A 16563-nucleotide genomic window follows, 5' to 3' on the forward strand; every position below is an offset into this window, starting at 1 on the left:
GCCCATTTTTGGTCTTGCCCTCTGCACTGTGTGACCCTCCCAGTCGTCCCAGGGTGTCTCTGTCCTTGAGTGCTGACATTTCCCACTCCCACCCTCAGCACACATTCAATTATCAATGGATGAGCACAGAGTCACCCTCAGCAGTGGATCCAAAGAAGACAAGCAGCACTGAGGGCTGGAGGTTTGGCATTGCACCACTTTGGGGTTAAACACACAAGGGTGTGATGGAAATTGCACCTTCAGGGAAAGTTTACAGCAGGGTCAGCTGGGGATCTGGGCTGCACAGGCTGCTGGACATTGCCATGGTGAGGTACCAGTGGTGGAGCAGCTGCAACCTGACCTGGAAGGAAGCCACCAAAGCCTGCATTTTATTTATGTTTTACATGCTACCTCCTAAAATAAAAATCAATATGTGTCAGACTAGTGGTGTTTAAATGGATAATTCCCTTTTTAGTGAACTGATGCTTCCCCTTGCCTGCATGATAAACAGCTCTGGGAACATAAAATAGGAAAAGATCTTGGACATAAGATGAGAGGTACTCAAGAGACTTGAGGTTACAGGACGAGGCAGAAAACCAAACTCACTAGCAAGCTGCTCAAGGTCAAAAACCAAAGTGGTTTGTCAAGATGTGCTGCTTAGTTTTTCAAACCCAGAGTAAAGAGAAACAGAAGATCCAACCTATTGTGTGCATCCTCCAGGGCAGCACTGGGAGAGGGACAAGTAGATAAATAACCAAAAGTCAACAATCCAGAAGACAATGAGGAAAGCAAAAGGGAGAGTGAGAGGACAAGGCATGTCAAGAGGGGGAGATCACCCAGCAGGTTCCTCAGGAGCTGGAGGAAACACTCTACAAGGGGTAAATACACAGGTCAAGGGTGAATCTCCATTCCTGCTGCCACGTGAGATGCAGTTATCTGCTTCAAAGGCACCTTGGCTGATCAGCAGCCAAGAGGAAGCCTGAAGGCTGTTTAGTAATTGGCACTATGCTGGGTTTCTTGGTTTTCCTTCTATCTGCCATGCTTTTCTATCTTTTTTATTTTACATCTCTAAATGTGTTTCAGTCTACGACTGACCCAGAAATGAAAATAATTAACCCTGTTGCTATTATTCATTATTGATTCTCTCATTTGGTAAGTGCTTGGCATTTGAGTGAGGAGCAGAGGGCAGTGGCTGAAGTCCTGTGGGCCAAGGTTTTTACAGAAATTTTTACAAATATAGATAGAAAATATAAATATAGGTGATTTTGCATTGGATGTTGTGTTTTGTATTTGTTTGTAAGACCCTCAGAGTGTGCTGGGTTTGTATCCATGCTCTGCCATGCTGCTCTTTATGGAATAACTTGCATGTTAAAGAGCAGTGCTGCTCCTCTCTGCAGTGGCACACACTTTGCTGCCAACATACGTGGTTAGATCAGGTTATGAATGTACAAGAAAATGCATCAAGTGACAGCACTGGGGACAGAGAGTGGGGCAGGACAAAACCATTTTGTGAACAGGAATATCCCAACTGGTACTCGGCAAGGGCACTATTTGATTGATTTTTTTTTCCCTGATGATAAAATTAGACCAGCATTTCCACTGGCCAGTGTATTGATATGATGCTACACTCAATATGCCCTGGAAATACACAGTTTATGAGGCTTTGGTGGGGACTAGTGGTGCCACAGACCTGCCAAGGGCACCCAGGAGATCCCTTGGCCCTGCAAGGAAAAGCATCCACACCTCAGAGAAGTTAAAACATGTTTGACATCCAGGGCAGTCACAAACTTGTTGTTTTGGCTACACAGCAGTTCCTCTTCAGGAATGGGTAGCAGCCATTTTACAATCAGATTAAATCACTTTGCACAAGCTGCCTAAAGACAAAGTCAAATTCTCTTCCAAAAACTCCCCGTGCTGCCAGCTCCTTTCTGTACCAAAACAAGATCTGCCTGGCCAGGATTCCCCTTTGTAGTGTTAGTTCTAACCTAGATCACTGTCTTGGCCTCCTTCTCTGAAAAAGCAAGAAGGGACAGTGTAGGATGAGGGACAAGAATGGGCAGGCAGCAGCACCAGCTTCTAGAAATAGTGACAGCTTTTCATTGCTTTACATGATTGCACAATTATGGCACAAGTTGCATGATACCATTCTTGGATGAATAGCTAGAACTTCCTAAATAAGGATTACAAGTGATAAATAATTAATGAAATTGCAGATAATACATGACAGGCAGTTAATACCTTTTCTAGGAACAAACTTCAAATAATTCAATTCCTCTGCAAGACAGTGATTCATCAAACATGTATGTGAGCAAGAGAAGTCTGGTGTGAACATCAGAGGTGAATCAATAATGGTCATGAGGGTGGTCAGCATGCACAGTCATTGAGGACTGAAATAAAGGCATTTGGACATGAGCAATGCTTCTGGGGCATTCAAACAGTACTCTGAAGATTTTATGAAGTTCTAAAGCTTTGTAGTGTCAGGCTCCTTTCTGACATTTGGAAGCCAAGTATCTTGAAAAATTTCAGAGGGAGTAGGGGAGGTGAAGAAAGGAAGCAGTGAAGAGGGGAAAATATAAAATATCATGGAAGGGCCACTTCTTTTCAGCTCAAAAGAATCTGTTGGGTTAAAAATGACATTTTTCTCATTGTACCCTGAGGCCTTGCTGCCAGAGGTGTGAGCTCTGAATCCAAGAGCAATCCTCTTTAAAACCAAACAGAGAATGTTCTTATAGTGGCAGCCATGGGAAGAAATTTCCAGGAATGCTTTGAAACATTCCTGTTTACTCCTCACTGTGTGAACAGAGAGCCTGTGAACTAAACTTCCACAGAGCCATGCTTTGAAACAGGATTGAAACTCGTTCTTTTTGTCCTCACCTGACTTCTACTAGAAGCTGAACTTTATTTCTAAGCTAGTTTGGGCCAACTTCAAGGCCCAACAGATGAAAATTCTTTAAGAAACTCTCACTGCATCAGCTCAGGGTTCAGCCTTGAGGGCAGTTTTCAAAAGGTTCCAGGGAAAATTTCAAATATTCACTATCCCAGGCTGTCACCAGAAATGCTCAAGCACTTGACATGGGGACACCTGGCACCCAGGCTCACACTGTCCCTGAAGCTCAGGTAGAATTTGCCCCCTTCCTTGGCTGCTTATATGGAAATGATCTCCTCTGCAAATCTTGCCTAGGGCTAGCAGTGCAATGTACAGCCTCAGAGAACAGGATTTGCCAGCTTCCAGGTTTGTCTGGGTTCCAAAGGCATTACTCATGCTAAATTCAAAGAAATTAAAAATAAGCAGAAGGTAAAATAAAATGAAGACACAACAATAGTCTAACAATATTAAAACCTGACTCAAACTGTTAACAGCCCCACCGTAGTTACTGACTGTCAAACAGCATCAAGTCAGTATATAGGCAGAATTTTTTGTGATGTAAATATAAAAGGGTATCCCAGACAACTGCAGCATTCCCCATGGCAACATCCTGTGAACTCTTCAGAAAATGTAAATAAAAACATAAAGTCATGTCATTGTGCACAAAAAATCCTGCAGAGGGGATGCCCTACAGATATGAGCTCTGCAATAATCTGTCCTCCTGGAAGCCTTGATGATTTTCTTCCCATGGCTTTTTGTGTGTGTGAAAGGAGTTTCCTTCATTTAACAGCTCACATTCTGTTCTGGGGCTTGTTAGTGCAAAGGAGACAAGTCTAATTTTGCTAATCCATGCTGTGAAGAGAGTCAAACAGCATTTCCTACCCTCACTGCCAGTATGAAACAAAATCACACTTCTATCAGGTTCTTAATACTATCTCACAAGATAAACCTCTGTTGCTAATAATATCTGACACTTCTATGTATGAACACACCAAAAATACTTCAGAACAAATTGATCTCTGGTGTAACTGTATTGAATTTACTGGAATTAAACTAGAACTAGGCTGGCATGTTAGGGGGTCAAGGCAATAAGTTGGAGAGGCTCTTTTCCCCTCAGGCTCACCTGACAGCCAAGGTTAATGGTGCCAAGCAGAGCTCCAACATTCCCTGCAGCCACCAAAGGCTTGGATCAGGATTGCACAGCACTGAGAGGAGCTGCTTTCCTGCAGAAACCTGGGCAAGGAAGCAGATCTCTAGTCAGTGTAGTTCTCTGATTCCTCATTCCAGGCTGGCACATCTGAGTGGGGTGTGTGCCTTTCTCTTGCCTTAATTATTAATGTACAAACTCATCCTGCCTCCAATGGAGAGAATGAGGGACAGAAAACTGTCAGAAATGCTCTGAAGTTAGGAGGAATGTTTTGCAAATATAAAGTTTGCTAGTCTGACTACTTACAGACATTTTTGGTTCTCCCAGGGTTCATCTCCAGGTCCTGGAACCACTCTTGCCTGGCAGTAACAGACCTTCATGTGCCAGTAAGAATGGAAAGATCACCTCAATCTCCTGAGGTGTGTATCTGGCTATTAGGGGAATACACTTGGTTTGCAATTTATGGCATCACCTCAGAGTTCATGCAGCATTTCATCCCAAATGACCTGCTCAAAGCAGACAAACCAAGGAACTGCTTCCTTTCTGGCAAGGTGCTTTACAGTACAATGTGAGTTCAACAGATTGGAAATTATAACAACTATAATCATGTTCAAGGATGCTCTGCACACAAGTGCCAGGACAGCAATTTACAGAATGTTCCTGCAAACAGCACCATGACTTCAAGAAAATATATTTACAGCACCTAAGGGAGAGGGAAAGACCCAGTGGCCTGGAGCCTGTGTTTTGGGACTCATAATACAGCAAAGATGTGAAACACACCCAGCAGACCCAGCCAGAGATCCCAAGGGGTTTGGATACTGACAAACAGCAACATACAGCTGAGCCTGATGTATATATATATTTATGTTTGGTTTTTTGTTATATATATATATATATATATATATATATATATATATATATACAGGGGTTTTTTTCCTGGGGCATTTCTCATGAAAATATTAATAAAGTGACATCAGCATAAGAGAACCCCAAGGTACTACAGCAATGGGTCATACACACACCTGAAAGAAGAGAAAGGCACAGAGGAGGCTGCAGGTGCCTGGTTGTTTCAGTCTGACTGCACTGATAACCTTCAGTGACTGCAGTTGCTCAGATAGGCACATTTGCTCCCTTATTGTTATATTTATTTAGAAATAAATGGCAAGAATATAACCATTATCAATGAATAATGCTTCTATAAAATGGCTCTCTACTAAAGCAATGACTCTGGAAGCAGATATTTCAGTGTGTATAATAATTAGAAAATATCTATTGTTGAAAAAACCTTTCTAAAAAGAACATTGCAGACCCAGGTGTCCTCTGTTGATGTTAAAGGAAATCCCTCATCACTGTCACCCCAAAGAAATAAGTGCAGTGAGAGAATTGAAGTTTGGATAAGTGCCCATGTCTTGGACATGCCATATGGTAGCCACGTCTTCCCGATGCTTTGGTTGCATCAAAATGTTTTTGGCATTCACATGAGCCACATGGAACCTCTCAGTGCCATTCTCAGCCCCACAAAAGGACAATCTGGAAGTTATCCAACATAAACCATCATGGCAGTTTGAGACTGCCATTCCAGTGGCCAAGGCTGGAATGTTGGAGCAGAGCTGTGTTACCCTGCCCTAGCCCACCAGCCCTGTGGCTGCCCTCCAGGCCACCTCTCACACCTGCACAGATATTTCAATCCACAGATGGAGGCTTTACAGGGAAAGCAAACAGGCAGAACCAGTGGGAACAAGGCTTAGAGGCAGCAGGGACACAAAAAATTATACCTGGAAACGAAATGCCAGAGATGGAAGATGCACTGGGACAGCAGAGTGAAGATGAAAGCAGAACCACAAACCTTTAAATGTTTAGAATAGCAATAGTGCAAGGGAGAAAAACACCAAGGCAATGTCATATTCAAGACAAGGTCAGAAAAAATTAGCTTTAGGATAATAAGAAGATAAGAGATAGCACAGGGAAAAAACAGGAAGAGATTACAGAGAAAAATCCATTGTAGAAGGTCTGACCAGACCTTGGAGTACTGCAGGTCTCAGCTCCCAACACAGGGTGCCAAGAGGAGGCACATACAATGGAAGTGCCTTTGGTGGGAATGCCAGGAGGCTGACAGCAGAGCCCAGCACAGAAATTAACTCCTGGCAGCAGGGATAAGGACAGGAACATTTCCATGTGAATAAAGGACAGCCATGGAGGTCACACTGAGACAGAGACCCAAGGAGGAAAACACAAGGATTTTTCAAGGCATTCATAGTCTTTTGTTTCCTTTCCAAACTCTTTCACTGGGAGCAATCACATACCCAATTATATCTATACTAAAAATCTAGAGGAATTGGGCAATAACACAGTTATCTCAAAGGGATGTGGTCAGGACTGTTCAGGTTTTTGCATGGTAACAGCAATAAAAGAATCTTAAATTCTGTCCTGTTTCTCTGGGAAGGTAAATATCAAGTTTGTTTGTTTGTTCTCATATTGTAGCTGATGTTTCCTCTCATGTTTTCCCATGGTTTACTCATTCACCTCACAGACAGCTTGAGTTTCAGGATTCAGTTTCCTCCCTATTAAAATGCAGCCCTTGTAGAGTGGAAATTGCAAGGAGAGACCTTGTACAGCAATGCTGATCAAAAGTTTGTGAAACAAGGTGTAAAAATTTACCTGGGTAGGTCTCCTCCAAGGTGATGTGGCATAGAAGAGGTGAGTCCAAGACATCAGGATACCGGGTTTGATTTTTACCTGAGCACACTCACTACTAGAGCTCACATTTGGGATTTGGCATTGCTGCAATTTGGGGTAACAGACACTACCCACACTGCTTCCCTCCCACTCTTACACTGCCAGTGTTTCCTTCCCCTGCTACCAAATGAAATCAAAATGCCACAAAGAGATGAAAGCACATCAGATATCCCCAGGATTGCCCAAGGAGAGAGCAGAGCTGGGCAGGCTGTGCTGAGCAGCAGTGCATGCCAGGCATTGCCCATGGGAAAAACTGACATCAGCAAGGATCCTAGTTAAAAGTTATCTGCTTTTGGGTGTAAAATCCCAGGGTGAATTTGTATCAACAAAGGGAATGTTTGTAAAGTACTGACTGGTTTTGGAAATATTCCTTCCCCTTCCCAATGTAACCAGCAGTGTGTGAGTTTAAGAGCATTTTTTATCCAGAGGAGGTGAGACTACATCTTAGCCCACTAAACATTACTCACAACCTCCCAGGAAATTTGGCTGCACGAGGAACCATCCAATATCTTAGAACAGCCTCTGGGCCAGGGTAAATTCTTTAATCTCAACCGTTCTAAATATTATTTCCACAAGACACATTCCTTTTATGCACCTAATCCCTGGAAATGTTTGCTTGGCTGCTTTTGCTGATCTTACATGAAACAAACTGTATTTTTAAAGTTCTGGTTCTGGGTCCTGGTTTTTATGAGAAATGCACAGGGAATGTAGCAGAAACATTATTTATGGAACATAATTTCTATATGTAATGTTTAAATGAAATTTATATATTTATTTATGGTCCCTTTCCAGGTAATGTAAAGGTGGCCTATCCACCAGAGTCCAGACTGGTGATTTTTATTTAATTAATGGTTTTGATGACACATCATGTCCTCAAGTCCATTTCATTATAGGATTTTTGGGTAGGTCACACTTAAACTCTCAAGGACAGATGGCCTAGAAAGCCTCAGAGAATTCTTCTGATAGTAAATTCTCCTGTTAGGATTTTGCAGGTTCTTGCAAATCTGCATTTAACTATCCTCACTATCTATTTAACATTTATTTTAGCAGACTGAATATTTCCTCATTATTTGGGGGGTTTTTTTGTTTGGTTTTTTTGGGGGTTTGGTTTTTGGTTTGTTTTTTTTTTTTTTTGTGGGGTGCTTAGGACTAATAAAATATCCCTTTCTAGAACTAAACAGATGGGGCTACCCTGAAAGGTCTTCCAAGGTGTTCAGTGTTCTCTTGGCTCTTCCACCCCATATTTTCAACCTGCATTTGGATCTACTGCCAGCAGGACCTGAGATAGAGTTTGCAAGAGATACATCCCTGTGCTGTGTATTCCTGTAATTCCTGTATTCCTGTAATTCCAGCATTCCTGCCTGGAATTAGGGCATCACATCAGCCCTGGCCACTTTCCACACTCATGTTTTTAATATTGCTGTCTCAGCTAGAATTCCCTACTGACAAACCATAAAACAGGAATGGAGAAGAGGAGCAAGATCACTTATTAACATGCAGGAGTCATTAATGAGGATACAGATCAAATAAAATTTAGTGGAAGGGGAAAGTAAATTAAAACTGACACCAACAGATGTTTATGAACAACGGACAGAAAAGAGACTGTAAAGATTTCCTGTGTCTCACAAAACATCAACAAGAGATGCACCAGTGAAATTGAATTGCAGCAACCAGAGGAAGGGATGATAGGGAATCTTTTTCTCCCAGAACACATAATTAATTTGTGATGCATCTGCCATGAATTACTACGAGGTCAAATTAGCAGGACTCAAAAACATTCAGCTGTTTCTATCAATAAGAATATCCAGAGACTTTTAACTATGAGTAAAATGTGAGAGGGAGTTTTTTGTAAGTGCTGAAACACAACTTTTATCACAAAACATGTATTATCCTCTGAAAACACGGATAGTCAAGCACCACAAAACTATCATGTGAAGGGGATTTTCTTGAAGAAAAAAGTGGAGTGGAGGGTGTTCTGGTCTGTCTTTTAACTTAGGTATAAATTAACCTGAAAACAGATGTGGGAAGGTAAATACTCAAAACATCAAAAGTCAAAGGCAATCCCCAGAGGCAATACAAAATGGTCGAGATCATTCAAAATGGTTAAAGGTCATTCCAAAAAGCAAAAAAAAAAAATATTAGAAAGGTCAAAGGTTACTGGAAAGATTGAGGGTCACTGAAATCTCAAAGGTCACTAAAGAGATAAAAAGCCACTAACACATCAAAGGTTTCATAAAGGTAAAATGTCAAGGACAGGTCAAAGGTCACACAAGGGTCTCTCACAATGTCACAGGTCACCAAAAATTCAAGGATTAGCCTGAAATGTAAAGTGGTCTAAACGACCATGGGCCACAGAAAAGTCAAAGGTCATCCTGACAGTGAATTTTATTTTCCTGAAAGTCAAAAGTCACCCCAAAATTCCAAAGGTGGAAAACCAACCATATGTAAAAAGTCATCCCAAAAGATCAAAGGTCATCTCAACAGGCCAAAGGTCATCCTAAAATGTTGAAAATCACTCAAAGGATCAAATTCTCCTCCTGAGGGTCAAAGATCACTGAGAGGTCAAAAGCAATCCCAAAATTCAAATGTCACTGAAAGGTGAAAAGCCTGTTGCTCTCTGCCTTCCTAGGGCAGCCAGGGAGGGAAATGGGAGGGGATGGAGTGACTTTGTGCCCCCTGAACCAGCACCCTGTGCAAGGACAAGCAGTGATGCAAGGGGGGGATGTGCCCACTGAGATGCAATTACACAATTAATTGTAATTATTTACAAAAGATAAATATGCATCCTGTTCAAATATTAATAAAATTAATACACAGAATGATACAGAGAGGGGACAGCAGGACAATTTCAGTATTTTGGGTGGTAACCAGCCCCTGGATTGACTATAAACCCTGTCCTTGTTGCACATAGAGCAAAGTTTGGTACCTAAGAATTTGCCCATGCTTCTGACAGTGCTGCTTAGCAATGAGGAAGAAAATATCTAACTTCAAAGGCCCTTTGAAAGCCAGTAGCTTAAATATAATTGGGCTGGAAGTACTCCCCTGCTTTTCCTTCATAAGGTGCCCAGCTTTGTGAATAGTGAGAAAGCACAAACCCATTGCTGGCAATTACTCCAAACAGTTGTACCAACCAATTTATAGCCTGGGAGGCTTGTAAATTGTGTTCTGCCATTAACCTGGCTCAATTATTCAGAGTTGACATGTCAAGCTTTCAACCAGCTACAAAGGCAGCAAGGCCAGATGCTCTTTCTGAGAGAAAATTATAAAGGAGGGAAAAGTGTGCTGTCATGTCACTCCATGTTGGCCAGACCTAAAGGAACATTCTAAGAGGAATAATCAAAAAAAAAAAAAAAAAAAAAAAGGGTTCTATGTTCTTCTAAAGGTCTGGCTTTATTCACAGGAACTTTAGTGGTGTAAATCAATTGTCCTGTACTTCCAAAATCAGTTCTCACCTCTTGTGCAGTATTTTCAGTCCTCATTCTTCAAACCTTGGCCAGATGCTGCTCTAGGTGCACATCCACTGCACTGGAGGGGAAGATGCAGGTTAGTCCTGCCCAGGGAGCAGTTCCCAGCCTGAAGGCAAAGGGCTGGGCACCCTTCTGCCCCTCCTGTCTCTGTGTCCCAAACCAGCCCTCACCTTCTTGGCAGTGTGGATGGAGAGGCTTCCAGGTTTGCTCCTGGCTGAGAGGACCCACACAGGAAAACTCCTTCAGAAAACAAGACTTGGAGGAGATGCAGAAAACTGCAGTTTTCAAGGAGTACCAAGGGCATGGAACTCCTGCTCTCTTGGCCTGAGAGTTTGGTGAACCAAGTGGATTCAAGTCTCTTTTAATATTCCAGATGGGAGCCAGATGACTCCTTTCTCCCATGATTTACTTTATCACCTTATTACATGATCTGTGTGTCTCCTTACATAATTCACAACTTTGTAAAATCCACCAGCCCATGGAGATGGAAAACAGCAAAGCAAAGATGTCACAGAGTTACAGGGGCACAGGGTGGAGTTTAATATTTTATTTAATAGGACAACTCCTGCAGCACTTCTTTCACACCTCTGCTACTGCCTCCAGTATTTTCTTGTTCTGAGCTCAAGGCAGACTTTATTCACCCCAGTGAATGGAATCTTAATTTCTCTCAACCTCCCTGAAGTAGTTCTAGGTTTATTCTGAGGCAAGAACCTGATACTGGCTGTTGGAAAACAACTGAATTTGCTACATGCTGGGAAATTTCACACACAACATATGTCAAAAGATGTCAATATATGTCAAAACACACGTCAACATTTTAAAATTCAAACCTAATTGTTTGTTATTTCTTCCAAGCCACACATTAACTGTCAGCACAAAAGTTTCCACAGCTACCCTATGACCTACACCAAGGAGCAGCCCTGGCTCTTGGAGAAGCTCAAATCCACTGAGGCAAGAATGTGAAAACACAGCTGGGTGCAGCAGCTTCTGCTGCTGCAGTAAATCCCTTTGCCCTTCCATGCATCTCTCTACCCTGAAAGCCTTTAGAGGTGAAATCAGGAGTTTTCATTCTCATTGCAGTTCTGTTTTGGCACTAAAAATCCTTCTTGAGGCAAGGACAGTTTGGCATATTCTCCTTGTCTGCCCATCAAGCTCTTAAAAAATTAAGTTATTAATCATCTGAGCATTCACCTCTGCTGCACTTGCTGACCAGAAACTCCCATAGGTGGTTATTTCAAATATGACTCTGCTTCTGTTGAAGACTTCTGAATTTAAAAAAAAAAAACCAACTTGAATTATGGACAAATGCACCTTGTCATAATTACTGCCTAGCAGAGTATTTTTAAAGCAGTCAGCTGAGCTTCTAGTTTATATTTCAATAATTTGCTTACTTGGTAAAAAAAACCCCAAAACCTAAAAAAATCCAAAAAGCCCTGACAAACCCCACATTCATCACACAGTTTATCTGAGGTCTCCTCTATAGCAAAGCATTGCTTGCAAGGAGGAAGAGAAGTTTGCAGCTAAACTGTTTTGTAACAGATGTATGGATGGAAAAAGTTACTAACTGGGAGTGTTCTCCCTGCGAGTCTCCCGTTGCTATTAGTGCTGCTCTGTAGGGTGTAGCTTTCCTCTGGGGCTGCTGTGTTTGCTTTACGTGTTGCTTTTCCTCTTCCTTTTGGTCAGGAGCCTTTTTACGACCTGGCAAAATAACACTGAGCAGCAGCACCAGATCTGCAGGACAAAAATGAGCCTTTGCCTCAAATACCCCCGAGACAAATGGAGGTGAGTAGAAACAAGTCTGGGCTGGGGAATTGCTGTTGGTTTTGCTGTTCAGGAGGTTTTGGCGTTATTTATTAGTTATTAGTACCTTGGATTTGTTTGGGGGTTTTCCCCCCTATCTGGCCACAATGTTGGGAATTTAACTAAAGTCAGGCGTGGAAATAAAGTGGAGTTGTAATTGCTTCCAGGCCTTGGGGAGGGATTGCAGAGTTGGGTGGGACAGGAATCCTTAGAGCAGGGTTTGCTGGGCCTTCATGGCAGACCCAGACACATTTTCCCTCCTCTTTTTCCCTGGTCTGACAGAGTGTCTCTGCGTTTCTGAGTCCCTGATGAGGCATTTACCCTGCTCCCATCACCTCCCTGTACCTCATATATAATGCAGAGGTTGTATTTGCTCAGCTGTATTGAATCCTGCTATAAAAGCAGGGGGCAGAGGGCAGGATGCACAGTGAATCTCTGTAACTAATAAAATATAGCACCTGCCCTGCTGGAAGTGTGAGTGTGAAACCAGAGTTGACAGGGTAAGTGATCCCAGTTCATAATCCTGTAATGCTGGCACAGTTTGGTGGGACTGGCAGAGAAGTGGTGCTGAGAGCTAAGCTGGACTTTGAGATAAATTAAAAATGGTGTCTTTAAAGGAAAATTACTGTGTAGGGGTTTGATGACGTGCAGATCTTTTACTCATAGGGTGTCATACCTGGCAGTTGGGTGGGTGAGAATGATTTTGTGTTGTACAAACAAGACTCCACATGAGTCAAAAATTGGCAATTAAAGACTAAATTTTCTTGACACTCCTTCTTTCTGTTTTCTAAGTTGTCTTTTAAGAATATTGAAATTTATTAGGATGGTTTTTGTTTGTTTTTTTCCTGCACTGTTCGATGAGTATTTCTAATATCAAGCTTCTAGGTTATATTAGTTTTGCATGCACACCTATGGTATGTTGGTCTCCTACTGTTTTTTCATGGGGTTTGGAGCCAGGTTTCCTGACTCAGCTTCCAAAAAAGAAAACACTGTTATTTCCTGTTTGCTGATAATTCAATCTTATGTCTATTTAAAAGTTTTCTAGGGAAACACTGACAGCAAACAACTGCAGGTCAGAGACCACAGGGCTAGTTCATGTATGAAACAGAATGAGCAACTTTATATTCCTAAAATACTTGATATAATATAGAATCAACAATTCTAATAATGTAGAAACAACAAACTTTTTTAGATTAGTTTCCTCTCCAGCTCACAGAGACCAGACACTGCTCCCTCATGTTGTAAAGTAGCAGAAAGCAGAGTTGAGGGGTCACTAAAACTCAGCAAGGGTGTCAGAGAGGGACAACCTCAAACTGGGGATATAAAAATTACCTTTGTCTTGGTCTGTCCCATGTAGTCCCAATGTGTGACTGGGTGCTCATACAGAGCTCTGGGTTTGTTCATCCCTTTCCATGGCAGAGTTCACTGCAGCTGATGGAAGATTTTACATGTCCATAGCAGAGCTCAGGATATGACTGCTCATGGTTTCATGGAAACACTGAGTTTAGCTGCCTTTTTGTTGGCAAACCCAAGCCCACACAGCTGAGTCACTCCACACAAAGCAGCAGCTTTGAACATTTGCTTTTTCAAAGTACAATCTCCCCCTTTCACCGAGGCTTCCAGGACACTTTTTGCAGCAGAACTTTGCTTTTCATGTGCTACACTGAGACAAAAACACAGGCAGTCACACACTTGGTAACAAGGGAACATAAACAAACCCAGAATTGAGGCCTGGATCGTGTTTAAAACCTTGAACCACAAGCACAGAGAAAACAATTAAAAATAACCTGAACAGCTATTTTCACAACCTGATTTTATGTGAGGGAGTATTTCTACAGGCTTTTCAGTTTCTCTTTTTGGACAGCTTGACATGCTGCCCACAGCCTGTAAATTTGAAGGAGCAGGTTTTGGGCACATGGAAATAACCTATTGCAGTCATCAAAGTCACATCCAGGCACTCAGGGTGATGCAGGACCAGCCATCCCTTCTGTCCTGAGCTCTCAGCTGGAGCAACCTTGGATTTCTGCTGTGAGCAGCTCATGCTCACCAGTCCCTCTGCTACTGGGTCATTCTAGCTGGCTATATATTAGTTATTTAGATTATTTTAATAATTATTCCACATTGGGGGAAAAAAAAAAAAAAAAGAAAAAGCATGTTAATTGTAGAATTGTAGAATCCAGAGACTAAGAAAAATATCATGCCAGGAGGAGTACACAAAATATCCACCTGTAAAATAAAAATGTGCTGGGGAGTCAGTGGAGAGTGAAGAGAAAGAAACACCAGAGCAACCAACTAGAAAAAGAAAGGCCAGCATAAGACTTGATGGTCACAGGAAGATCAAAAACAAAAGTAAATTGTTTAAAACCTCTCAGTTGGGATACATTTCAGAAGAGCCTCCTAGTCTCAAAGAAAGCTGTCAGAACAGCAAATTGAAGTCAGCAGGCGAATTTGAACAGGAGATGTCCTAAAAAGAGGTGAAAACTATTCCTATAAGTAACAACTGGCATGTCAGAAAGTAAAGTACTTTTAAAAGAAAAACATTGAGAATGGCCATAAACTGAATTTGAAAATCTTCCATCCAGTGTTTTACTACTTGCTGCTGGAGATCTGACAGCCATTTAAATTATTTCTCAAGCTCATTTAAGAAAAAAAAAAAAAAAAAAAAAAAAAAAAAAAGGCTTGCTTTCCTATTCCATCAATTAGAGAAAAATCATCACATCATTTTCTGTTGAGAGTTAGTTGATGGATGTCGTGTCATATATCACTGCCTCTGCATCTGACAGGAATCAAAGCAGACACTTTGAAAGGCAAGAGTCTTTGAACTGCTAATTATGCTTAACAAAGAAAGTGTTTCACATGTTGCTTCTTAATGAAATTTCTGCTTTTACCTAAAAGGTTTTTCTCCCATCTTATTTCTGGACAGCATGAAATTATGTTGAAGATAACAGCAATCTATTTATTTCTGATTATACTGTAATGTTTAAAAAAATGGGGGAAATATTCTGTGTTTCTTGCATAACTAAAAGCTTCTGGAGATTTATTGTGAAATACTGGCAAAGGTAACCCTCTGGTAGATATGTTTCTCTTCTGGATATATGATACTAAAGACATCTGTGAATGTTCTGAATGTTAGAATAGTATTTTAGCTCTATTTCTCTATCCCCAGGAATTTCCTCTTCCCCGGCTTTCTCTTTGGAGTCTTATTCTCAGAGTGGTGTAAAATACTCCAACAAAAGCTACACCCAAATAAATCTTCTCAAACAAGAGCAATTACCAAACAGGAGGATAATTTGTAGAGAGAAAAAGGTAATGAATGCTGGGGCAACAATTTGGCACTTACATTCCACCACATTTACATAAGGTTCAAAAAAAAGAAAAGAAAATGAATAAAGAAAACAAAACAAAAAAAAAATCAGCAAAACCCAAAGAAAGAACAAACACCCAGATTGCAGTGCAACCCCTCAGCGCCTCAAATCTTTTGAATTACATCCTTCTCTAATCTTAAAGCTCTGGAAGTGATGCCAAAAAGTGAAACTCTGCAAGTCCTGGGTTAGGAAGCAAGTGGTGTATGTGTGTCTGCTCTGCTTTTATCTGCCAGAGAAGGGATTGTTTTGTATGGTCAGCATCAAGCCATATCTTTCAAATTAGGAATCTTCAGTCTAGGAAAATACTGGAATGTGGGGCCATGAAGAAAGTCCCTGTAATGTAGAGAATGTAAAATGGCAAGTCAGGAATTCATACTAAAGGCTGGAGTACCTGATGTGAATAAATAAGTTTTATAGTATTACTCTCCAACACTGGAATAATGGATTTTTCTGCTACTAGCCAGACCAGAATTATTTTTTAAAATTATAATGTTCTCTGATTATATTCCATGAATTGAAGAAGGGAGTGCAAGATTTGTGCTAGCTCCTCAAACTGTAAGGGACAATGTAAGCTCAAGAGTGTCGATTCTCATTTTCCTTAAAACTACTTTTAAAAAGCTTTGCATATACAGGCAGAATAAAAATGACAGGTCTGCTAACTACTTCAGAATTGCTCCTTTCCACTGCCAGTCTGTCCCACACATTCCTGTGAAGTATGCAGTTTTGGAAAAATGCTTAAAACATATAAATAGTACAATTCAGTCAGTTGCTGTTCATCAGTAAATAAGAGAATTCAGAGGGACTGTCACACAGCAGAGCCTGGCATTAGCTCTCAATTGCCTCTTTGTGAAATCTCCCTGCTGTTTCCTCACATCCATTCACAAACATTCTTCCTTTTCACCCACTTACAGTCCCTACAATGTTTAGGAGCTCAGCTAATTTGACTGGGATTTAGATGTGGACATTAGATAATAAAAGCAATTTTTAAAATCCATAGTGTGCTGGCAGTGTCCTGAAATGCTCCTGTTGCTCTGGCACTGTGTGAGCTCTGAGTTGGTGCCAGTTTGACAGCACTGCTGGGATGCTGGGCTGCAGGGAGCAGGTTTGGTGCCATTCCTGGGCAGAAGTCCCTGGATGTCAAGTGTGGAAGAGGCTCACCATGGAACATGCAGCAACTTCTCCCTGTGATACTGAGCTGGGGGG

At 41.4% G+C, this 16563-nt stretch overlaps 1 protein-coding gene across 3 annotated transcripts in view; it reads left to right on the forward strand.

Moving 5' to 3' along the window:
* Nucleotides 1-11840: 11840 nt before the first annotated feature.
* LOC306806614 (calcium-activated potassium channel subunit beta-2) overlaps nucleotides 11841-16563 on the forward strand; it is a 127548-nt gene continuing 122825 nt past the window's right edge. Inside the window, exon 1 of one of the 3 annotated variants that reach the window (XM_079315525.1) lies at nucleotides 11841-11977. In XM_079315525.1, coding sequence (XP_079171651.1) covers nucleotides 11940-11977 — 38 coding nt within the window. In that variant the 5' untranslated portion in view covers nucleotides 11841-11939. The remainder of the gene's footprint in view (nucleotides 11978-16563) is intronic. The other 2 variants (XM_079315527.1, XM_079315528.1) reach the window with 2 other exon arrangements.

Source organism: Erithacus rubecula, assembly GCF_903797595.1.
Source record: "Erithacus rubecula genome assembly, chromosome: 11".
In the NCBI taxonomy this organism is placed as follows: Eukaryota; Metazoa; Chordata; class Aves; order Passeriformes; family Muscicapidae; genus Erithacus; species Erithacus rubecula.